This window comes from Sorex fumeus, unplaced genomic scaffold (genome assembly GCF_029834395.1).
Source record: "Sorex fumeus unplaced genomic scaffold, SorFum_2.1 ptg000002l, whole genome shotgun sequence".
Classification (NCBI taxonomy): Eukaryota; Metazoa; Chordata; class Mammalia; order Eulipotyphla; family Soricidae; genus Sorex; species Sorex fumeus.
The window spans coordinates 41,804,848-41,830,299 of NW_026606059.1; the positions used below are offsets into that span (position 1 = coordinate 41,804,848).

Sequence of the window (25,452 nt, forward strand, 5' to 3'; positions counted from 1 at the left end):
ATTCATACAATTGCTCAGCCCATGTTCAAACAGTTTCCAATGACTAAAATATTTTCTTCTGAACTAATTTTCTCATTTGTTCATCTAGAAGCCATTCTACCATTGAATCCCTCTACAGATGTTAACTGAAAATCTGCTCTTTGCAGGTCTCTGTGTTGAGTCTTTAAATAAGGGACAGCTGAGGCATGGAGCAGGACTCTACCAAATGAGATTGATAATGTACCAAGAAAACACATACAAATAGACACACAAATTTGTCCCTCTGCTAGATGATGTGCAACATTCTAGCTCTATGTGAAAATGAGCACAAGAAAAGTGAGATGACTCTGTTGAAAGGCCTGAATACTTTCACTGAACATTTGCCCTTGAGATGTAGCTGAGGAGTTTATCAAACAGGGAGAAGAAAGACCTGATTTGCAAGAAGAACAGCATGAGTCAAAGATCAGTCTTAGAAATATACTCCACTTGAACGAAAGTGGATTTAAACTCCTGTATATATCAGATTAAAATGTCTCAAAAGATTATCAAAAATCTAAGCCATTGCTCGCTTTATCTGATCTTATCTCAGATCTTTGCCACATTCCAGCTGATTATTTCCTGCTAGTATACCTTTGAATATAAAGTGCTTTCCTCTTTTAGACAAATCTCAAATACAGGCACATCGCTGCTTCTGGTCCACATATGGTGGGCATAACATTTTCTGCTTTCCACCTGATAGCGTTTTTCTCTGATGCCTCAGGGTTTATTTTATCTTTGTTCTGAAAAATGAATTTTTATTGTCACAATTAGGGTAAATGCTTACAATACTGATAACATTCAAGGTCTTGATGTACCACACAGTTATTCCAATTCACCACCACCAATATACACAATACCCTTCACCAATGACTTTATGTTATTTCTAGTCTATCTCTTCCCCATACCCCTTTCATTTTGGTATTAATCTCATTTTTTATATTCTAGATTTTGGGGAGTTTTTTTCATTTTGCTTAAAGATAAAATCCATAATACATCACTAATCCACTCACTAATCCATCCATTCAGCCATAGATTTATTGAGCACTCACGAGGCATCTAATATACACTAGAGATTAGTGAACAAAATTATCCCTGATGTCATGGTTCTTATATTTTAATATTTATTTAGTAGATTATAACATGGCTAGACAAATAAATGATTTGCATTTTATCATTGAATCTTCCTACTGCTGTTTCTCACTTTATTTTATCTATGCTATACATTTTAAAAGTTGATCAGGAGTTTGGCCTTCTTATATATATGTTATAAAAACTACATCTGGGTTCAATGAGAAAGATATCTCAGGTAAGGTTCACTCTGAAAGACTTTTGGTTGTTTACATAATGAGAATGTTTAGATAATGAGATCTCAAATTCAACCCAACCTTCACACAGATGGAGAATATTCTCTGGGGAAAAATAATAGATAAGAGAGGTCTTCCTGGGATGCCTACATTGAGTGAGATCCATGTGCTGAGGGCTGCTTCCCAGGTAGAGTGTACAACAAAGACAAAGGCCTAAAACAATAATGAGGTTCTTGTGTTACAGAAATAGCAGGGAGAGGTCAAGGTGACATTCCCAGTTGATGAGAGGAGATAAAGTTGGCGAAGTGCATCTGGGGGTAGATTTATAGAGCATTGAAGGCCAGAATAAACAATCTTTTACTTATTCTTAATGAGAAATCATCTGTTTTATGAGATAGCATAATATATGTATGGCATTTATATATGTATATGAAAATATATATAATTTTCCCACCTTCTTATTCATTTGCAAGCTTAATGAACAAGAGTGTTTCTTATTTCTACTTGACATATATTTACCTGCTATAGGATTAGACTGTAGGTACTGAAGAAAAAAATAATAAGCAGGTAATTTAGTTAACGAGTAAGCAAAAGCGTTTTGAAATCCCTTCTTTTTGCACCTTTGTAATTCTTACTTTGCCAACAGAATTTACTATCTCAAGATAACTTCTTAGTTTCAGTTACCCCTATCCACGTCTTTCTATGGTATCATAGTAACTATGAATTATTCAACTGTTTCTAGGTTTTAAAAGATCTATATTTAAAGACAACATTGGTTTATATTAGCAAAGTTGGCTTATTAGTTGACTGCTTACCTAACTCTGCTTTCAAACTTCCAAATCAGCTTGTATCCCTTATGGCATAAGTGTCATATTCTAACTTTAGATTTCATTTGTATTCAACAACGAGAAGCATAGCGGGCGACTGCAGAAAGAGAGAAATTGGGTCTAGAGTATATGCATCTCCTAGGTCCTTCAATGCCAAGTCAGAGGGAGCTAGCAGTGTCCAGCAGTAGGCTCTGGTTTGCTTCTGTAGCTCTTGGGAGATACCGTGACTGATTTCAACTCTGTATTTAGTGACGCCACATTGATAGTTGAAATCAATTTTGATGGGTCAGTAATCTACGAAGCAGGATTTAATTTATTTTTCCTTCAGAGAGTCAGTTGTTAAGCACTTGCCAGCGTTTCACTGGTTACATGCTTCTACCAGGCCTTCAGCTCAAGTCAGGGGCTCATTCCTGATAATGCTGTCTTCAGTGAGATAACCATTCCCTCTTCTTAATTACCCAGATTGGTTAGTATGCCAGAGCTTTTGATTCCTTATTCCTTGTTTTCTCTAAATTCTCCTCACACCTTTGTAAAATTCCTTTAAATGAACTCTACCTGGATTCATAACTATAAGTGTATTATTTGCTTCTTCCTTGACCTTGCTAGATGTAGCTGCTTTTGAAAACCCTACAAATGTTTTAAGTGGTGAGAAATGCATAGGAAGAATGCTTGTGCAAGGTCAGCTTCTCTAAAACCTAATAAAAAATCTCTTTTAGGTCTAATGGGGGTTATTCTTTTGGCATGTTTATGTCAAATATCATCTCTGGTAAAGTTGTTATAATTGGAAACTGGGTGAAGTATTAACTCATATAACTTAATCATTAGTTCATCGTAATTCTCGTGGCTCACATTTTTCCCTAAAATTGAAGAGTTTCAAGTCCAATTTTCCCCAACACCTAGCGTTAGTGTTTTGTTTTATTTCCTTCTGCATATGAAAGTACTTACTTTTACCAAAAATGGAAATTTGTTCAGCACATTGTTATAATTAATCATTATAGCCTAATTAGAATGATTAAGATTAATTGCACATGCATATAAATATGTATATGTGGAGAGGATAACGTTAATATTTTTCAAGCCAATATCAGTTTACTTATGGTAACTCAAATTTTCTTACACCTTGGTGATCATAATTTGTGCTCATGCATGCACACCACTATCATAGTGAACTACAGATATTGATACAATGCCTACACATCACAAGTCAATTATGCTATTTCATATACTTTGGCATATGGATGTAAAGAATATCTAGTCTCATAATGAGGGTATAAGTAAGTACTAGAGATGACCACAGACAGAACTAATAATAGCAAAGGCTTAAGGTGGGGTGTTATAATAGGCATCTGGAAAAAGCGAGTATGGAAGTAGAATGTGTATTTGAAAAATACATAAAATAGCAAACGGACAAAATAGCAATCAAATTATTCAGAGTAGAGTAAAACCACAAGAAATGTGGGATGAATTTAATAGACTAAAAATGCACAATGATAGCTGCGGATACCTGATAATTATAACTCAGAATTCAGTTAACAGCTTCTCAGAGGACAAGACAAAGATGGAGAGGAAAGGAAGAGGAAAGATCAGATTAGGAAGCTTTTGTCGACAAGATGGTTTTAAGAGAAAGATTTCTCAGGAATGAAGAGATAGAAAGAAGGCAAGACATTTGCCCTATATACTATTAACCTGGTGTTTATCCCTGGAACCATATATGGTCCTCTGAACACTTTCAAGAATAATTCCTGAGCACAGATATAGTAGTAAGTCTTGAGCACAGAACCAGGAGTAAGCTCTGAATACAGAACCAGGAGTAAACATTTGTTATATAGCTGGGTGTGACCCAAAACCAAAAAAGAAACGAAAAGGGAAAATATTTCACAAAATGTAATTCCTCAGTGTTTCACATCAGGGTTCAGTGGAAATATGCATGTTCTTAAGTCTACTTTTAAATTAGTATGTTTTCAGGAAGAGTTATGTTTTCTCTTTGGTTGGGAGGTGTTGGAGCAATAAATGTGAATAAGTTTAAACTCTATTCGCTTTTATTTTTGTGTATGTGGATATATAAAAGAGATAGTTAAATTTTGAGATAGAAGATAGCAAAGATAATGAAAAGCAATAAAATCAAAGACAGATTTGGTGGAGAGAGCGTAGTTCTAGTAGGAGATGTCCAATGCCAGATTGGAAAGGATAGTGAGGTCATAGTTGTGAACTATGAAGTTCCTGAAAAACACCATAGGTTTTCTGAGTTGTGAAGTTAAAGGGCCCCTTAGTATGTCAGAGAGAGGAGGGAAATTGGGGATTTATAGAAGTTATCAGGAAGATCATAGAAAGTGTGTTATTTAGTCAAAAATTTCCAAGAACATGGAGGCAGCTGTTCTAATTTGCAGAACTAACAGTGGTGGGAATGACGAAGGTAAGCTTCAGTACAGCAAAGGATGAACCTCAGAACTTGGCTCAGGTTAAGCATAAACAAACAAACACTGTCCTCCCATTGTTCATCGATTTGCTCGAGCGGGCACAGTAACGTCTTCATTTTTTTGAGACTTGTTGTTACTGTGTTTGGCATATTGAATACCTCACGGGTAGCTTGCAAGGCTTTGCTGCGTGGGCAAGATACTCTCGGTAGCTTGCTGGGCTCTCTGAGAGGGGCGGAGGAATTGAACCTGGCTCAGCCGTGCTGGCTGTGCACAAGGCAAACGTCCTACTGCTGTGCTATTGCTCCAGAGATATAATATATTATATATAATATATAATATATTCCACGGATGAAATGGAATATATTATATATATCATATATAATATATTCCACTTTATGCATATATAATATAGTTTCGAAGTAAAATGATTTAAATTAAGGATTGCGCATGAATAATAGATTTAGAAATGATATTGGCTCCTTATGCTCATTGGGAGAGAAACATCTATATCTAGAGTAGAGAAAGGGAGAGAGAGAATAGTAGGGATGAAAGAAATTGCTAGAAAAGTCAATTACTTCTGAAGTATATTTCAATTAAAGATTTACTAAGACACTAGTGAAGTCGTAGCCAGGCTCTATCTAGCCTCAGCTCACTCTGGCTGAGGATTTCTCTGCTACTTCCAAGGAATTACAACAAGTTTCAAACTACAGTTTTCAGTGAATTTTTATTCATCAGAAAAAATATGTATGCACGGAAAAAGAAACTAGTTAGGGGGCTGATTTTGCCATTCTCACTTCCCAGGAACTGGTGACAAGATTGTGTGATGCTTGGGTTGTTTGTATAAAGCACACCCATGGTTATGCAAAACAAAGCTAGGAGAGGAAATTATTCATGACACTTGGATTCATCAAAATGTTGACATTTAAACATTTTTTAACCAATTTTTTAAAACCTTGGAGACCTAAAGATAAATTTGATCCATATGCCTCTGCCTGAGTTATGTTTAACAAGAAACATGTTTACAAAAAGGCCTTTGGATAAGAGCTTTCTGTTTCTGCAGGATAAGGACATTCTAACAAAGACAGAAAAACAAAACAAAAACAAATAGAAGGAATGAAGAAGAGCTTTGGTTATTCTTCAGGATGTATTAGTGGTTTCTCCACAGCAACACTCTGCTTGGAATGGGGACGCAGAGTTCATTCCGACCAGTCTCTTCCATAATGAAACCAGTGACAAAGCACAGGAAAAAAAAGAAATTGCAAAACGGAATGGTATTAGTACAGGTCAAATGGAGTCTTTTAGTAACTTCAGTGAGTACTATTACACTCAAGAGAAAAATTGTTTGACCCAAGTGAAAGTTATAAAAAGTAGTTTATTGTGGCTAGAACCAGGGATTTTTTCCCCCAGGTGTGAAAACTTGTCATGGAAATGGGAAATTGGGAAGTTAATTGCTATTGATGAGCAAATAAACTATGTATGCATATGAAATGTAGCTTACAGATTTGAAGATTGTAAACCTGAGTTAATTTAAATAGGAATCACTATATGTTAAGATAGGAAAAAATAGGGTTTTGTTGATTACAAAGGAGAAAGACTCTATTAGCCTGGGATTAGCACCAGGGCAGAGTACTTAACTTGGTCCCTGAGCTAAGGAAGGGCCTTGGTAAGATCAAGCATTCACAGATGACTGCCCTTGTAATGGAAGTGATTGAGTTTACTGGAAAAGAGAAAGCAAAAGAAAACTAAACAGAGTTATTCCTTCAATGTATGTGAGAAAGTGGCATGGAGAACAAGACCAAAAAAAAAATGGCAAAGATTTTTATTTTAACACTAAGAATAAAAATATCCAAAATGAGAAACATGAGATGCTAATGTCATAAAGCCTAAATGGTTAAGTATAATGGATCCCATTGATAAAACTGAAGAATGTTCATTCTGAGGAAATTGAGTCACCTTGGGAAATGGCTTCACATTTTTGAGCATGACTCTTCCCCTGTACACCTGAAGTGTGCACCTTTGTACTAGAATGCCAGAGAAGTGGGGGAGAAAAAGCATTATTATCATCCACATTGCTCCCTCATTCTAGCTAATTCACTGTCCCTCCCTGACCAGAGTAGGTTTTGTAGGATTTTCTTTTCTTTTTTACTTTCTTTTCTTTTTGGGTCACACCTGGAGATGCTCAGTGGTTGCTCCTGGCTCTGCTCAGGAATTACACCTGGCGCTGCTTGGGGGACCATATGAGACAAGGGGGATTGATAACAGGTCAGCTTAGTGCAAGGAAAACACCCTACCCACTGTACTATCACTTCAGCCTCTTATAGAATTTTTTGCTTAAATGAATTCCACATCAAATCTGTTTGGGAAACAAGGTTCTCAAAAGCCCTGACTATAGAAAATGTGCTATATATTTATTAATGCAATTTGGCCTTTTTCCAAATATTACCACAGAATCTTCCCCTCTATTTTCTCTGTAAGACACACAGATACATCTTCAACGAGAAGTAGATAGAATATGCATGAAAATTCCTTAAGTACAAATGTCTCTGATTTTTCTTGAAATTATTTAGATCTAAGTTTATGGTCACTGACTAGTTAAATATTTCATTTGGACTAAATTTAAACCCTGAAATCACCAGAATTTTGCTTCTCTTATAGGTGGAAGAGGCACTGAGTGAAATTGATTTTCAACTCAAGGTGGACCTGCATTTTACGGATAGCGAACAACAGTAAGTATTGAGACATTTGTAAATCCTGCTAGTGTGACTTTTCTCCCATCCCAGCCCTTTCCCACTCTGGGGTTGTCATGAAAATAAAGCTCAGATCATCTCCTTGAAATCCAATTTTTGTTTAGTTGCAGTGTCTCAACACCATCCCAGATTTCCCTGCATTGTAGGTAAATGTCTGTGTCGTAATATAAACTATTAAAAACTTTAATCAGGTTGCTCAAATGTTTCTCATGCAAGCCCTTTAATTTTTTTCTGACTTTGTTAATTTGCATGTACCATTTCAGACATTTCTGTATATTTTCAACATAACATTAATTAGCTAATTGGATCAATAACTTCAAAACTCTAATGGAAATTCAGCCAGATTTTTCAAATATTTATTCTAAATATCTACTCCTGAGATTCAATGTTCTCAAAATTAAGAAACAAAAAATAGTAAAACCAAGAGCTATATACAGTTTGCTAAGTAAATTACTAGGAGTCACTCTCTGTCTCTCCCTCTCTCTCTATTTTCCTTTTGGGCCACACCTGGTGATGCTCAGGGTTTATTCCTGGCTCTGTACTCCGTAATTACTCCTGGTGGACCCAGGGGGCCCATGTGGGAGCTGGGAATCAAACCCACTTGGCCACGTGCCACGCAAGATCCCTACCCATTGTACTTTGGCTAGAGAGGAGTCAACTCTCTTCCTCAGTCTCCTTATCATCATGTTCTGTGTCTCCTCCATTCTTCTGCGGTAGACTGTTAAATTTCTTATAGTAGAGCTTACGTTCCTTTCGTGTAGTTAATATCTTTTTTTTAGGCATTAAAGGTCCAGTAAGTATGTTATCAAATTCCAAATTCATTTCCAATATGTAAATCCTTTGCATTTATACAGCCTCCTTTCTACCATATACCTCTAGTTTTAGCATTTCCCACTTAGAAAAAATTAGTGCAGGAGCAAAGTACAGAGGCTCATTTTTTATTTTTTTAATTTTTATTAGTGAAACACCATGAGGTACAGTTATAGACTTACAAATTTTTTGTGCTTGGGTTTCAGTTATACAATGATCAAGTACCCATCCCTCCAAGAGTGCCCATTTTCCACCATCACAGATCCCAGTATCCCTCCCACCCCAGATCCACCCCCCATCCCACCCTGCCTCTGTGGCAGGTCATTCCCTTTTGTTTTCTCTCTCCTTTTGGATGCTGTGATTTGCAAAAGAGACATTGAGTGGCAATCATGTTCGGTCTGTAGTCTACTTTCAACATGCTTCTCCCATCCTGGGTGGATCCTCCCAACACACTTTATTTGGTGCTCTTTTCTCTATCTGAGCTGCCTTTTTCCCTAGCATGTGTGGCTGGCCTCCAAACCATGGAGTAAACCTCCGGGTACTTATCTTGGCTATTCTTGGATGTTAGTCTCCTATTTTGTTACTTTATGTTCCCCAGATGAATGCAATCATTCTATGTCTATTCCTCTCTTTCTGACTAATATCGTTTAGCATGATATTTCCCATGTAGTACCACTTGCATGTAAATTTCATGACTTCATCTTTTCTAACAGCTACATAGTACTCCATTGTGTAGATGTACCAAAGTTTCTTTAACCAGTCATCTGTTCTTGAGCACTCAGGTTTTTTCCAGATTCTGGCTATTGAAGAATGCTGCAATGGACAAACAAGTGCAGATATCAGTTCGACTTTACTTTTTTGTCTCTCTAGGATATATTCCCAGTAGTGGTGTTGCTGGGTCAAATGGGAGCTCAATTTCTAATTTTTGGGAATCATTCATACTGTTTTCCAAAAGGGCTGAACCAGTCGGCATTCCCACCAGCAGTGAAGGAGGGTCCCTTTCTCGCCACATCCACGCCAGCACTGGTTGCTTTTGTTCTTTTGGATGTGGGCCAGTCTCTGTGGTATGATATGATATCTCATTGTTGTTTGATCTGCATCTCCCTGATGATTAATGATGTACATCATTTTCTCATGTGCGTTTTATCCATTCGGATTTTTTCTTTGAGAAATTTTCTGTTCATTTTATCTCCCCATTTTTTGATGGGGTTGGATGTTTTCTTCTTGTGGAGTTCAACCAATACTTTATATATCCTTGATATCAACTCCTTGTCAGATGTGTATTGGGAAAATATCCTTTCCCATTCTGTAGACTGTCTTTGTACTTTGTTCACTATTACTGTTTTTTTTAGCCAGCAGATTCCCAGGGTTTTATCTATTTATTTTTCTTATATTTATTTATTGAATCTCTGCGGGAAAAGTTACTAAGTTTTCAGGTTTAAGTCTCAATCATACAATGATCAAACACTTTCCCTTCACCAGTACTCATTTTTCACCACCAAGAACCCCAATATACCCCCTTCCTCCTCTCCCAATGCCTGTGAGGCAGATGATTTCTACTTAACTCTTCTCTACAGTGATTACATTCATTATTTTGACAAAAGATGCACCATTATTGTTAAGAATTCCCCTCCCAACAATCAGAATTGCTGAAAACACATTCTGAAATACTTTTTTTCTATAGCTGGTTATGATAATCATATAATGATTTTGGATTTCTGCAAAGAGCCAGATAATTATGAGATTGTATTCTGTGTGTCAGGTGTTATAGCTGTGCTGGAGAGCCGCTCATGATGGGCAACTTGTGACCTCGGTAGGGTGTGAAGGACAAGCCTACCGGTACCACCCCCCTTCCCATAAGACTGCAGTTGCCCCATCACCGCCCGCTCATACCTGGCTTTCTATAAGCTCTGAGGCAGCAGCCACCTTGCTGCTTGGGGCAAGGGGTGGGGAGAAGGGACTAACACCCTTTCCCTCCTGGAGAGGCATGGCGCCATAGTTTAACACATGGTCCATTCACTTTTCTGCTGCAAGCTGCTGGGCTCTGGACTAAGTCCTTTTACCTCTGGAGCCATGGCCGTGCCAGAGAGCCAGCCGCCCATGGAAGGCAACTCGTGATCTCGGTAGGGCGTGAAGGACCAGCCGGTTCCATCCCCTTTCCCATGAGACTGCAGTTGCCTCATCACTGCCAGATCATACCTGGCCTTCCAATAAGCTCTGAGGCGGCGGCCACATTGCTGCTGGGGGGTTGGGGTGGGGAAGGTGGAAGGGAGCAAAACCCTTTCCGTCCCAGGGAGGCATGGCACCGTAGTTTAATGCATGGTTCATTCACTTTTCTGCTGCAAGCTGCCGGGCTCTGGACTAAGTACTTTCGCCTCTGGAGCCATGGCTGTGCCAGAGAGCCACTCATGTGGGGCAACTCGTGACCACAGTAGGGCGTGAAGGTTGAGCCAGTACCACCACCCTTCCTGTGAGACTATAGTTGCCCTGTCACCACTGGCTCATACATAGCTTTCCAATAAGCTCTGTAGCAGCAGCCACCTTGTATGCGGTCCAGATGCATTTCTGTCAAAAGTCACTTAACTTCAAGATTTGTTTCTGAGTTTCTGGGATCAAAGCCATTAATCAGCTTGATCAGGAGCCAGAGAGACCGTTTGTAGGTGGCAACTCGGGGTCTCATTGGGATGGGGAGGAAAGGGCCGGTTCCACGCCCATCTGGTGAGGCTCCATGTGTCTTGTCACTGCAGGCCCAAACATGACTGTCCAGTGGCCTCCAGATGATGGTGGTCACCGGGCCTCTAGGGGGAACAGGCCAAGGCACGAACCTATTCAAACCTGGAGTGGCCCAGCGCCAGTAACTTACTGCAGGGACAGGACACATTTCTGCCAAAAGCCTTTGGGTTCCGAGATTTGTTTCTAAGTCTCTGGGATCATGGCCATTAAGCAGTTCGATCAGGAAGTAGAGAGGCCATGCCTCCAATTATATAGCTGAGCCAGAGGTGGTTTGTGGGTGTGTCTCCCACATACCTAAATTTTGGCTGTTTACTTTCTTCGTAAACTTTTCCCTACGTTTTTGGGGTCTGGCCAAAGGCATAGCAGAAATTTTGGGGTATCTGAAAGTCTGACAGTGGCATCAGGATGCTGATGCATTGGCCTCACAGGTATAGTTGACCTGCTGGCGGCACCATACCCCGGTCACCATTTCTTTTGAGGTACAGAGCTTCTTAGTTTAACATAGTACAATTTCTCTATCTCTGTTTTCACTTGCTTGTCCTGTGGCATGAAATCTTTGAAGATACCATTAGCTTCAATGTCATGGAGGTTTTTGCCAACTTTGTCTTCAATGTACCTTATGGATTCCGGTCTGATGTTGAGGTCTTTAATCCATTTTGATCTTACTTTTGTACATGGTGTTAGACAGAGATCTGAGCCCACTTTTTGCATGTAGCCATCCAGTTTTGCCAGCACAGTTTGATAAAGTGTCTTTTCTTACTGCACTTCACATTTCTTGCTTCTTTATAAAAGATTAGATGATCATATGTTTGAGGGAAGATGTCAATAATTTCAACCCTGTTCCATTGGTCTACAGCTCTGCCTTTGTTCCAGTACCATGCTGGTTTAATTATTACTGCTTTGTAGTAGAGTTTGAAGTTAGGGAGGTTGATGCCTCCCATTTTCTTTTTCCCAAGAATTGCTTTAGCTATTCTTGGGGGCTTATTGTTCCATATGAATTTCAGGAGTGGTTGCTCCATTTCTTTGAAGAATGTCATGGGTATCATTATAGGGATCACATTGAATTTATAGAATGCTTTGGGAAATATTGCCATTTTGACAATGTTAATTCTCCCAATCCATGAGCAGAGAATATCTTTCCATTTTCTCGTTCCCTCTTCTATTTTCTGAAGTAGCGTTTTGTAGTTTTCTTTATACAGGTGTTTTACTTCCTTCGTTAAACTGATTCCTAGGTACTTGATTTTCTGGGGCACAATTGTGAACATTTTTTTTTCTCATGTCGCTTTCTTCTCTCACTCCTAGCGTATAGGAAAGCCATGGACTTTTGGGTATTGATTTTATAGCCTGCTACTTTACTGTATAAGTCTATTGTTTCTAGCAGTTTCTTGGTGGAGGTTTTAGAGTTCTCTAAGTATAGCATCATATCATCTGCTAATAATGAGAGCTTGATTTCTTCCTTTCCTACCTGAGTGCCCTCAATATCTTTTTCTTGCCTAACCACTATTGCAAGTACTTCCAGGACTGTATTGAACAGCAGTGGAGAGAGTGGGCATCCTTTTCTCATCCCTGATCTTAGAGGGAAGGCTCTCAGTTTTTTTTTTTTTTCATTGAGGACGCTGCTTGCTGTAGACTTGTGGTAGATGGCTTTAACTATATTGAGGAAAGTTTCTTCTATACCCATTTTGGCAAGATTTTTCATTATAAAGGGGTGCTGAATCTTGTCAAATGCTTTCTCTGCACCTATTGATATGATCATATGCTTTTTATCTTTTCTTTTGTTGATATGATGGATTATGTTGATTGATTTCCGAATCTTAAACCATCCTTGCATCCCTGGGATGAATCCTACTTGGTCATGGCGTATGATCTTTTTGATGAGTCATTGGATTTTATTTGCTAATAGTTTGTTGAGGAATTTTTTGTCTATGTTCATCAGGGATATTGGCCTGTAATTCTCTTTCTTTGTGGTATCTCTGTCTGCTTTTGGTATCAGGGTGATATTTGTTTCGGAGAAACTCTTTGGAAGTGTTTTTGTTTTTGTTTTGTTTTGTTTTTTATTTTATGTATTTGTTTATTGAATCACCATGAGATATACAGTTACAAAGTTCATCATGATTTGGTTTCAGTCATATAATGTTCTAACAACCATCCTAGTATACATTTCCCATCAACAATGTCCCCAGTTTCCCTCCCCACAACCTACCAACATCAACCACCATAGCCTGCCTCTATGGCAGGCACTTCTTTCTTTGTCTGTCTGTCTGTCTGTCTCTCTCTTCTTTTGGGCATTATGGTTTGTAACACAGGTACTGAAAGATTATCATCTATATCCCTATACCTGCTTTCAGCATTCAGTTCTTGTCCAGAGTGATCATTTCCAGTTCTCATTGTCATACTGTTCCCTTCTCTATCTTAACTGCCCTACCACGACCACTGTGGCAATCTTCCAACAGTGAACCAGTTTTCCTTGCTCTCATTTTTACTGACCTTGGGTATTAGTCTCATATTATGTTCTTTTATATCCCACAAATCAGTGTGATCAATGTCTGTCCCTCTCCTTCTAACTCATTTCACTCAGCATGATAGTTTCCATGTCCATCCATTTATAGCAAATTTCATGACTTCATTTTTTCTGGTGACTGTATAATATTCCATAGTGTAGATGTATCATAATTTCTTTATCCAATTGTCTGTTCTTGGGCAGTTGACCTGTTTCCAGATTCTGGTTACTATGAAATTTTGCTGCAATGAACATAGAAGGGTAGATGGTGTTTCTGCTCTTAAAGCCTTTTAAAGTCTGAAGTCTACATTGTCTGATATGTTTGGACCCAAGCCTTTTTTTTTTCCTTAATTTTTTTTTAGTGAAACATCATGAGGTACACTTGTAGACTTACACATTTTTGTGATTGGGTTTCAGTTACACAATGATCGAATACCCATCCCTCCACCAGTGCCCATTTTCCACCACCACCAGTCCCAGTATCCCTCCCACCCCCCCATTCCCCCATCCCACCCTACCTCTGTGGCAGGGCATTCCCTTTTGTTATCTCTCTCCTTTTGAGTGCTGTGGTTTGCAAAAGAGACAAAATACATTGGAAGTTTTTTGATATTTCAATTTCGTGGAAAATTTAAAGAAGATTGGGAGTAAGTCCTCTTTAAAGATTTGGAAGAATTCCCTAGTGAATCCATCTGGGCCAGGACTTCTGTGCTTAGGGAGAGTTTTTATTACCATTTGAATTTCCTTGATGGCGATAGGTCTGTTCAGGTATCCCGGGCCTTCTTGGTTCAGCCTTGTGAGTCTATAGGAATCTAGGAATTTATCCATTTCCTAGAGGTTTTCATGTCCCATGGCATAAAACTTCTCAAAGTATTCCCTGACGATCCTTTGAATTTCTGTAGTTTTTGGTGTAATGACCCCCTTTTCACTTCTGATTCGGTTTATTAGGGGTTTCTCTCTTCCTTTTTCTTTTTTTTTTTTTTTGAGTTTTGCTAGAGGCTTTTTGATCTTGTTTATTTTCTTGAAGATCAATTTCATTGATCTTTAGGATTGTTTTTTGGGTTTCCATCTCATTAATATCTGCTCTGAGTTTTATTTTTTCCTTCCTTGTGTTCAGGTTGGGTTCATTTTGTTGGTCCTTCTCCAAGCTCTTAAGCTGTGAGGTTGGGTTACTTATGTGGACTCACTCCTCCTTCCTGTAGAGCTATAAACTTTTATCTTAACACAGATTTTGCTGTGTCCCATAAGTTTTGGTAATTCGTGTCCTCATTTTCATTAGTTTCCAGGAATCTTTTGATTTCCTCTTTTATTTCCTTTCTAAGCCTCTCGTTGTCCAATAGTGAACTGTTTAATTTCTAGGTGTTTGATTTAGTTTTCTGTTTGTGTGTGTGATTTACTTCTAATTTCCGTGCATTATGGTCTGAGAAGATTGTTGATACAATCTCTATCTTCTTAATTTTATGGAGGTAAGGTTTGTGGCTCAGCATGTGGTCTATCTTGGAGAATGTTCCATGCACACTTGAGAAGAATGTTTATTCAGATTTTTGAGGATAAAGTGTCCTGTATTTATCTACTAAGTCCCTTTCTTCCATTGTTTCCCTCAGATGAAGTATGTCCTTGCTAAGCTTGAGTCTCGTTGATCTATCAAGAGGTGATAAAGCGGTGTTGAAGTCTCCCATTAGTATTGTGTTGCTATTTATGTCTTTCTCCAAGTCTATGAGTAGTTGTTTTAAGCACTTTTCTGGTCCCTCATTAGGTGCATATACATTTATTATTGTAAGTTCTTCCTGTTGTACAGATCCTTTGATCAATAAGAAATGGCCTTCGTTGTCTCATGTGACCTTCTTCACTCTGAAATCAATGTGGTCTGATACTAGGATGGCTACCCCAGCTTTTTTATGGGAGCTGTTGGCCTGTAGGATTGTTTTCCAGCCTTTTACTCTGAGCCTGTGTTTGCTTTGACTATTGAAATGTGTTTCTTGCAGGCAGCAGAATGTTGGTTTCAATTTTCTAATCCATCCTGCCACTCTCTGGCTTTAGTTGGTGCATTTAGCCCGTTGTCATATAGAGAGATTATTGTTTTGGAGTTTTGTCCCATTTTTTATGTTGAAATTTGATGTATTTGAGGGGCCTATCTTGTCTTAAAATAGCCCATTTAGTTGTTCTTGTAACCATGGTTTTGAGTCTATGAAGTCCCTGAGCTGTTGTCTGTCTGTGAAACTGTGTGTTGTTCCTTCTGTTATGAATGGGAGTCTCGCTGGGTAAAGTATTTTTGGAGAGGCATTTATTTCATTGAGTTTTTTCACTATATCCCACCACTGTTTTCGGGCCACCAGGGTTTCATCAGAAAAATCAGCTGTGAATCTTAAGGATGCTCCTTTATAGGAAACTTCTTTCTTTGATCTTGCTGCTTTCAGAATTTTTTCTGTATCTAAGGTTTTGGTCATTTTGATCAGTATGTGACTTGGGGTATTTTTATTAGGATTTCTTCTAGCTGGTAGACTTCGGGCCTCTTGAATGTGGTCACATGTTTTCTTCAGCTCTGGAAACGTCATAGCAGTGATGTCTTTGAGAGTTTCTTCTTCATCAGGGTTTTCTTCCTGTCCCTCTGGGACTCCAATAATTTTTATGTTATCCCTCTTTGCTTCATCATGATATTGTCTTGCCATTTGTTCCAGAATTGTGAGTCTCTTTTCCATTTTCCGCTCTTTTCTGAAGAGTCTCTGTACTTCTTTTTTGAGCTCATTGTTTCTATCCTCAGCAGCTGTTACTCTGCTGCTGAGGCCTTCCACTGAGTTTTTCAATTCGAATGCCTACCAGGTTTTTCAGGTCTGACATTTTTGTTTGCATTTTCCTCATTTCTACCTTCAAATCCTGTCTTTTATTGGCATTGCTTTCCATTGTTTCTTTTAGCTCCATAAGCATTCTCAGTAGCTCCCTTCTAAATTTCTTGTCAGAGAGGTTGTCTAGCACTTCATTACTGATAGAGAAAGCAGAGATCCCCCTCATTAGGTTTAAGGCTAATTTAGGGGCTCTTATTTCTCCTTTGTTATGTTACAATCTTATTGCTTACTTACCACTCTCTTCAAATTAGTTCTCACTCTGGTCTCTATAACCTCTTCATAGAATATTTTACCTTCTGTTTTAGAGAACAGAGAATTAGAAGACAACTGGAGAAACACCAGCAGCATGGTTCACTAATCTCTTCAGAGTTTGGACACACTCTCAGAACTTTGTACCCTTTTTGTAGACTTTCCCACCCTAATATGTATAGTACTTTTTTAGTTTTTATACCATGAAGAATTCAGTTCAAGAAAATCTTAAATACAGGAAAATTCTACTGATGTACCAGGGACATAGCAGTGTTTGTACACTGAGAAGGAAAATTCAGTGATATGAAAAAGGTCATACCTAATCTCAGGGATAGCAGGAATTTCTATCAATAGCTTTACTGTGGTGTCTGAAGTCAACATTCAAGTTCACACTCTTATTTATCTGTACTCTTAATCCATTTTATCACTTGCTTCTAGTTGTCATGTCTGCTTAACTCTTGATGTGCTAGTAGATGCTTGAGAATTGTTAGCAGCATTATACCCTCCCATAATTTGATCTAGAACCATATTAACCTCAGAGGCCCTGTAAGATGTTGCTCTTCTCAACTCATAAAATCAGAAATAAATACTTCCCTTTTGTTCTTATGTGGCCTCAAACACCTCATATTTCTCTCATTCATTTATATTTCTATTAACCCAACCCTATAATATCCTCTTATTTCCTTAAGAGATTTTGTTTATAGCTAAATGGTATCCAACTGCAGTTGATCACAGAAGCTTATCATTTATTTTTACTATTATTTTTAATTTTATTATTTATGTATTTATTTATTTATTTTATTAGTGAATCACCATGAGCTACAGTTACAGGCGTACAATGTTTTGTGCTTGCATTTCAGTCATACAATGATTGAGTACCCGTCACTCCACCAGTGCCCATTTCCCACCACCAATGATCCCAGCATCCCTTCCACCACCCCCACCCTGGCCCTTCCACCCTACTCTGACTCTGTAGCAGGGCATTCCCTCATGTTCTCTCTCTCTCTCTCTCTCTCTCTCTCTCTCTCTCTCTCTCTCTCTCTCTCTCTCTTGGTGTTGTGGTTTGCAATAGAGGTATTAAGTGGCAATCATGTTTGGGCTATATTCTACTTTCAGCCTGTATCTCCCATCCTGAGTGGGTCCTCCTGGCACCCTTTACTTGGTGGTCCCTTCTCTGTCTGAGCTGCCTTTACCCCAGCATGTGAGGCCAACTTCCAAGCTGTGGAGTGATCCTTATGGTACTTATCTCTACTATTCTTGGGTGTTAGTCTCCCATTCTGCAAATTTATATTCCACAAATGAGTGCAATCTTTCTATGTCTGACTCTTTCTTTCTGACTCATTTCACTTAGCATGATACTTTCCATGTAGAACCACTTGTATGCAAATTCCATGACTTCATCTTTTATAACAGCTGCATAGTATTCCATTGTGTAGATGTACCTAAGTTTGTTTAACCATTCATCTGTTCTCTAACCTGAGTTTTTTCCAGATTTTGGCTATTGTAAACAGTGCTGCGATTAGGCAAGAAAAAGACATTAAGGGCATTCAGGTAGGAAAGGAAGAAATCAAGCTCTCACTATTCACAGATGATATGGTACTATATTTAGAGAACCCAAATATTTATTTTTAAACCACGCTTTAGGAACATTTTCTGAAATGTCATAGTAAACATAGGAAATAGATTTTCATCATCATTAAAATAGTAACTAATGGTGCCACTGCACATGAAGTATATAAAATACAGAAACGCCAACACTGCACTCAAATTAAATTTAAAATACTGGCAAATTTCCTCCACTTTTTTAGACTTCAGTAACTTTGGAAAGAGCTCATTAGTGTAGACTGTAAGTCAGTCTCAAAGATCTTTTGAAGATTAATATTGCAAATATATATAATATAAATGAATTTTATTTATTATTTTGTGCATAATGAAAGAGCCAGTCAAGTATGTTACCAGTCTCCAAGCTGCCCTTTTTGCTGTTGGACCATATTCCTCTTTGCTTAGGGTTTCGTCCTGACTTTGTTCTCAGGGAACACTCCTGTGGTTGTTTAGTGGATTATATTTTATACTGGGGCTTACATCAGGGTCAGCAGCATAAAAGGGAAGCACCTTTCCCCTGTACAATTTCTCCACCCCACCTACAGTGTTTAAACCACATACATATACTTGCACAAATACACAGACATACACAATTTGTAAAAATTCCTTCTACATCAAAAATACCTGCTAAGCAAATGTAATATTTCCTTTCCTGTATTGCTAGATGTTCCTGATGTCTGGACTTTGCATCAACTCCTGAAGCAGCAAATAACTTAATAAATTCTTAGACAAGGCCATCACTGTTTTCTCTTTCATTCTCTACCTGACAACTTTAGCTTACTAGTAACTCTTCTTTACTTCAAGGAGCAGTCATTCTTTGTTTTATTTTTTCATTCTTTCTTTTTTTAATTTTTTATTAATTTTATTGAATCACTGTGAGATAGTTTTAAGTTTTCTTGTTTGGGTTACATTTACACAATGATCAAACACCCATCCCTCCACCAGTGCACATTACCATCCACCAATGCTCAAGCGGGCCCAGTAACATCTCCATTGGAGACTTTGTTGTTACTGTGTTTGGCATATCGAATACTCTCGGTAGCTTGCTAGGCTCTCCGAGAGGGGCAGAGGACTCGAACTCGGGTTGGCCATGTTGGCCGCTTGTAAGGCGAACGCCCTACCCGCTGTGCTATCGCTCCAGCCCCGCTTTCCCACCCTCCCTCTGTCTCCATGGCAGATATGATTCCCATAATCTCTCTCTACTTTTGGGCATTATGGTTTGCAATACAGACCCTGAGGGATTATCATGTTTGGTCCTTTATCTACTTTCTGCACACATCTTCCATCCCGACCAATTCCTCCAGCCATCTTTTTCTTAGTGATCCCTTCTCTATTCCAGCTGCCTTCTCCCCTTTGCTCATGAGATGGGCTTCCAGCTATGGAGCAATCTATCTATCCCATGTATCTACTGTCCTTAGGTCAGCCTCATGTTATGTTGTTTTATACTCCACAAATGAGTGCAGTCCTTCTATGTCTGTCTCTCTCATTCTGACTCATTTCACTTAGCATGATACTCTCCATGTCTATCCATTTATAAGCAAAGTTCAAGACTTCATCTATCCTGACAGCTGCATAGTATTCCACTGTGTAGATGTACCAAAGATTTTTTTAAGTAGTCATCTGCTCTAGGGCACTTGGGTTGTTTCTAGATTTTGGCTATAGTTAACAGTGCTACAATGAACATATAGGTACAGATGCCATTTCTACCGTGTCTTTTTGCATCCTAGGAATATATTTCCAGAAGTGGTATTGCAGGGTCATATGGAAGCTCAATTTGTAGTTTTTGAAGGACAGTTCATATTGTTTTCCAGAAAGGCTGGACTAGTGGGCATTCCCACCAACAGTGAAAGAGTGTCCCTTTTTCCCCAAATCCACGCCAGCACTGATATTTTTCCATTCTTTCTATTGAGGCACTGTGATTTACAAAGTTGTACATGATTGAGTCCAGGCCTTCTCACAGCCCTCCAATTAGTGGCCTGTTTTAATCTGTGAAACACTCAGAAACATCTCAAACTGGGGGGAAGCTCAGAAAAAAAAAGACTCAGTATCTTTATCTACAGTTAAACATCAGCACTTGATAAATGATTTTGTTTAATATTTACTATTAATTTATAATAATCCGGGACATTTTCTTTGTGGACCATCCTTATGCTTTAGATATTTCTCTATCTTTTGTAAATTGAGACATACCTACTCTCAAGAACAAAGTTGTTTTTAATCTCCATTAGGTATATCTGTTTCAGAGAAATCACCACACCCCTCTTCATTCTTAAGTTTTCATTCCTATTAAAGTGGTTTAAACTCTTATCAGTGTTTGAACACCTTTGTTACCCTTAAGTGCATCCCTCTCCTGTTGTTTAGTTCTAAGGGCATTTTTGTAATTCACTAGAGATTGTGTGTGAGTGCATTCAAGGTAACTTTGTAGTTAGTGCAAACAGACTCTGGTCCTAGTAGATCTAGATCTATTTTTCACTTTGCCTTGTGATTTCAAATAAGTCAATTAACTCATGGTATTCTTCCTTCCTCATCTATTAATAGCATAATTTTAATATAGCTTCATATAATGACCATGATGATTAAGGGAAATTGCACCATGCTCAGTTCATGTGTAGGTCTCAGTAAATTATTGCGAGAATTTAACTGAATGTAAATGGTAATGCATTTCTGAGACTCAGGGGAAGGATTTTTTTTTTGGCTTTTTGCGTCACACCGGTACTGCACAGGGGTTACTCCTGGCTTTGTAGTCAGGAATTACTCCTGAAAGTGCTCAGGGACAAGATGGGATGCTGGGAATCGAACCAGGGTTGGCTGCATGCAAGGCAAGTGCTCTACCCACTGTACTATCACTCCAGCTCAAGAAAGGATCTTGTCACCTTCCCTATAAGGTTTTTCTTGGTAAAAGAAGAGACAATTATTTGTGGTCAATCTGCAGAGTTACAGTCATTTCAGTGATACACTTAATTTATTTATTAGCTTTTTCTTTGTGAACAAAGTCTAAGCAACAGGGATTTCAAGAAAGCAAGGACTGTGTCTTGCAAGGGTCCACCCTCCATTTGTCATTGTTCTATGTCTCATTTTCTCATATAGGACAAAGTATAGGCATCACTTCTGAGTGTTTTTAGTACTCTCTTTCCAGCCAGTGGAAAACGCTTCCTCAAAGTCCTTCCAAGTTCTCTGGCTTAAAGGAACTTTGAGAATCTGGAATTAGCATGTAACAGATTTGAATCCAACAATGACGTATTTATTTCCAAAATAATTAGTCTTGTTATTTTTTTTCTGTTTTATGTTGTGGCAATACCGCGTGGTGCTTTAGACTTTTTCCTGGGTCTGGGCTTAGAAATCCCTCCTGGCTATGTTTGTGGGACAGCTTTTGGTGCTGGGAATAAAACAAGGGTCTGCATCATGCAAGGCAAACACTTTATTTCTGTAAAGTATTTTTGGCCCATCTGTTTCATTTTTATAACCAAAGTATCTATTTGTTTTTGCCTTATAAAGTATGTCTTGAAAATAAGTTATATATATATATATACCAGTTAAAAATTGGTAGATTATAAAGTAAATACAACTTTGATAAAAAATAATTAGACTATTTGATGCTTTGAAAATCATACATTCAGTCAATTATTCTTTTTAGGCATGGGCATTTAATCAATTTATATAGTGTGCTAGATATTTGCTAATTGCTGAGACTATGTTTTAGCACAATCTTACCAAAAGGAAGTGGAAATCTAGTAGAATCACAGACTTACAAGGAAGCATTGCGCCGGACACAAGTCATTAAAATGAGAAATAAAGAGAGGGCAGATAAGTTGTCTGAGTCTTGAGGAGTGTAAATAAAGATCTCACTGAAGGATGGCTTGGTGTCAATGAAAAAAGAGTGAAGAGTCCCAGATCCACAGGCTGTGTATGTGACATATTGTGAGTTATATCACTTCATACCTGGATTTCTTCATCGGGAAATATGGAAGGAAAAAATTACTACAGGAGAAAGTATTTATCGGGATTGATAAAGAATATATGTGCTTGATGGTTGGCCTATTGTAGGGTTTTCCTAGACAAAGCAGGGGCAACCCACTGTGACTTAGAAGATTTTACTCTTGCCTTCCAGACTGAGGGATGTGGCTGGGGCACCCATGATCAGCAGTCGCACTCTTGGTCTTCACTTCCATCCCCGGAGAGGTCTACACCATCAAGTTCCAGTGATGTTTGACTACTTCCACCTATCCGTTATCTCGGTGACCATCCATGCAGCCCTGGTTGCTCTGCAGCAGCCCTTGATCAGGTAAGACGTGTCGGGGATCACTTTGCCTTATTTTATGCACTTTCACCTTAGATGTGGCCAAGGTATACAGATCTAAGACATGGGAGAGATCAGTGAAGACTTCTATGCTAAACGGTTAAGCTCTGCTTTTCAGAGAATGAAAATTGACAGAGGGAGATGCAGGACTAAAATCCCGCTCACTGTCGATCATACCTGAACACTTCTACCTTGACTTGGCTTTTTTCTTAGTTTTTTACTTAGTTTACTTTATTTGCAAACTCACAGAACATTTCTAAAGCACAATATTTATCTCTAAGACAGGATAACAGTGTAGATATAATATTTGAATGACTATCAAATAAAGATTGTATGTAGACTGAAAGCTGAGGTTCTGTTTCCTCTTCCCAGTTTGTTTATATTTACTCAAAAGTAGAACTCTCTTAGTGCCCCTATGTGCCTTTAAGTGAATTGTGGCAGAGTTTCTCCAAGGCTTCTGAACCACTGAGAACTTTTGAAATCTGTAGGGGAGAAGGGAATGCTACCAACACTTAGCATATTAAACTGTGCTGAGCTATTTTTATACGCGCATTCTGTAAGGTCAGTGAAGTGTATCAAATTACTACAAAATCATACACATCTATGTACAAGGGCACAGTGTGTACTTGCATATAAAGGGACATTTAGGGGTAGAATCTTGCAACATAGAATTTTTGAAAAGATTCCTTTCAGGGCAGTAACTCAGCGTTGGGAGTTTAAGTTCATATGCAAAGGAATTCAGACTTCTCCTTATTTTCAAATATAGTATTAATGGTTTCAATTCCACACTGGTATCAGTAGTTAGGCAATGAAATAGACAATTATGATCATGCAATGCAATGATGAGATGCTCATAGACACCTTTCAATCCCCTGTGCCCATTGAGTCCAACTGCCCCAGCACGATTGGCAAGTGAGCCTATTGACTGAAAACATTAGAAAGTGACAGTATGACATTATTATATATGGTAAAAAATATAAAAATGAATGTTAAAAATTTAAACCCTAAGATATTTCTTCCAGAGAGAAAATCTAAGGGGTTTTAAGAGACAGATGAGATGATTTTTATGTAAAATCAATGGCAAGGTATATGGAAAAGTCTGGAACAAAGCTGCATTTTACAGAGAGAAATCATATGAGAAGTTAAAATACATCATGTAGAAGGAGCCAAGAACATTAGGGCCATGAGGATTGTGATTACTGGCAAGGCATAACTCCAATCTGGTTACTGGGTTGAACCACATAGGTGCTAGTTTTCTGAGAATCTGGGACATTTTACTGCAAAACTCTGATTGAGCTCCCTAGTATCATCTAGGTCCTAAGATACAGAAGACACTGTATCAGTAAGACCATGTCATTATTGAGTATCCTTTATTTAACAGGTTCTTATTAAAGGCCTGCTGTTCTCATAGAATAGTCATAGGGGAGGCAAAATATAACCTACTGTATATTGAAAAGTATTGGAATTTACTTTTCCCTCAAGTGCAAAGTTGAGTAGGATGTGTCAATTTTCATTAATAACTTATAATTTGTCAAACACTGTCATAGAGTATGACAGAAAATGTTAAAATATCTATAGATGTACAAATCAAAGAGATCAGACTTGAACTTTGGAAGTTGCATGAGGAATTAAATCCAGGAAGTAGTGGAGTTATGATCCTGAATACAATATTCCTTTGCTATGGTGTATTTATTATGAGGCTTGGCAAACCATGGTTTCAGTCAAGTACATGATCTTCTTTCATCATTAAGCAAGATTTGATGGTAAGTGAGTAGGCCCTAGAATTAGGTGTTCTTGGAAAAATCCTAGGTAGAAAATCAAGCCAAGTATTTCTGTGCCTCTGATACTGAAGTGTTGAGAACCAACTGGAATTAGAACCATGTTACATCTAGGACCAATTTTTAATTTCTAGGAAGTATTCAATGAGTCCTCTAACTTCTAAGAACATATATTATTCATGTATATATGTATGTTGACACATAAACACACACTATATATATAGAAGCTAAAGCGATAGCACAGACGTAGGGCATTTGCCTTGCATGTGACCGGCCTGGCTCAGCCAGGTTCGATTCCTCTGCTCCTCTCGGAGAGCCTGGCAAGCTACCAAGAGTATCTTGCCCGCACGACAAAGCCTGGCAAGCTACCCGTGATGTGTTCAATATGCCAAAAACAGTAACAACAAGTATCAAAATGGAGACGTTACTGGGCCCGCTTAAGCAAATTGATGAACAACGGGAGGACAGTGCTACAGTACTATATATTACAAATTAATGGTAGAAGTACACCAACAAAGATAATGTGAGGATTCATTGAGATGAAGAATATAGTCTATATATATATATATATTTGGTGAGAATTGGGTGTCTAATAGAAGAGGAGACTAAGCTTTAGTCTAAAGTTTAGTCTCTTCTCCTAAAAGCTCAAGCTAGAAAACTCATACATACGAACCCTGAAAGGCTTAGTCTAGTAGGGAATAAATAAAAAAAAGTTGTAAATTCTGATGCATTGTACACATTCTCCTGGAAACGGGATGCAGGATCAGGGTTAAAGGTGTGGGCTCTGATTATCCTGTTTTCTAAGTCCGTTAGACTGAGCATATAAATTAAGATTTCTGAGCCTTTAATAGAGTACATAATTAATGGTTGGTAAAGGGGTTAAATGAAATATTTTCATATAACCTGGCTCATGCAATCAGTTTTAATTAACGCCTCCTATCCCATGCTCTTTTCTTAGCCTCTGATATAGCACATACTACTCACTAAATAATTTTAATTATGGGAGAAAGAAGCAGTTCTGTTTAAGTAAAACCAGGGGAAAGTTTATAGAAGAAATAACTTTTTGAGCTCGACTCAAAGATAAGTGATTGTGACAATGATAATTACATTGGGGGATGAATTAGACTCATATTTAGCAGTGTGTGTAACTAAGTTTGTTTGAGGCCCACATCTGGCTATTAATGGGACTTACTCCCCGCTTTCTACACAGAGACCACTCCCAGCATTTCTCAGGGACCATATGTGGTGCTGTGATTGAACCTGGTTCTGCCGTGTGCAAAGCAAGCACTCTGCCTGCTATTCGATCTCTCTGGCCTCGAATCTGGAAATT

General features: G+C 38.3%; 1 protein-coding gene across 1 annotated transcript in view; it reads left to right on the plus strand.

Annotated features, from left to right (window-relative positions):
- The window catches only part of FAM135B (family with sequence similarity 135 member B), a 350,355-nt gene that overhangs the window by 223,051 nt on the left and 101,852 nt on the right, over positions 1-25,452 (plus strand). Inside the window, exons 5-6 of the mRNA XM_056134964.1 lie at positions 7,222-7,292; positions 22,156-22,329. Coding sequence (XP_055990939.1) covers positions 7,222-7,292; positions 22,156-22,329 — 245 coding nt within the window. The remainder of the gene's footprint in view (positions 1-7,221; positions 7,293-22,155; positions 22,330-25,452) is intronic.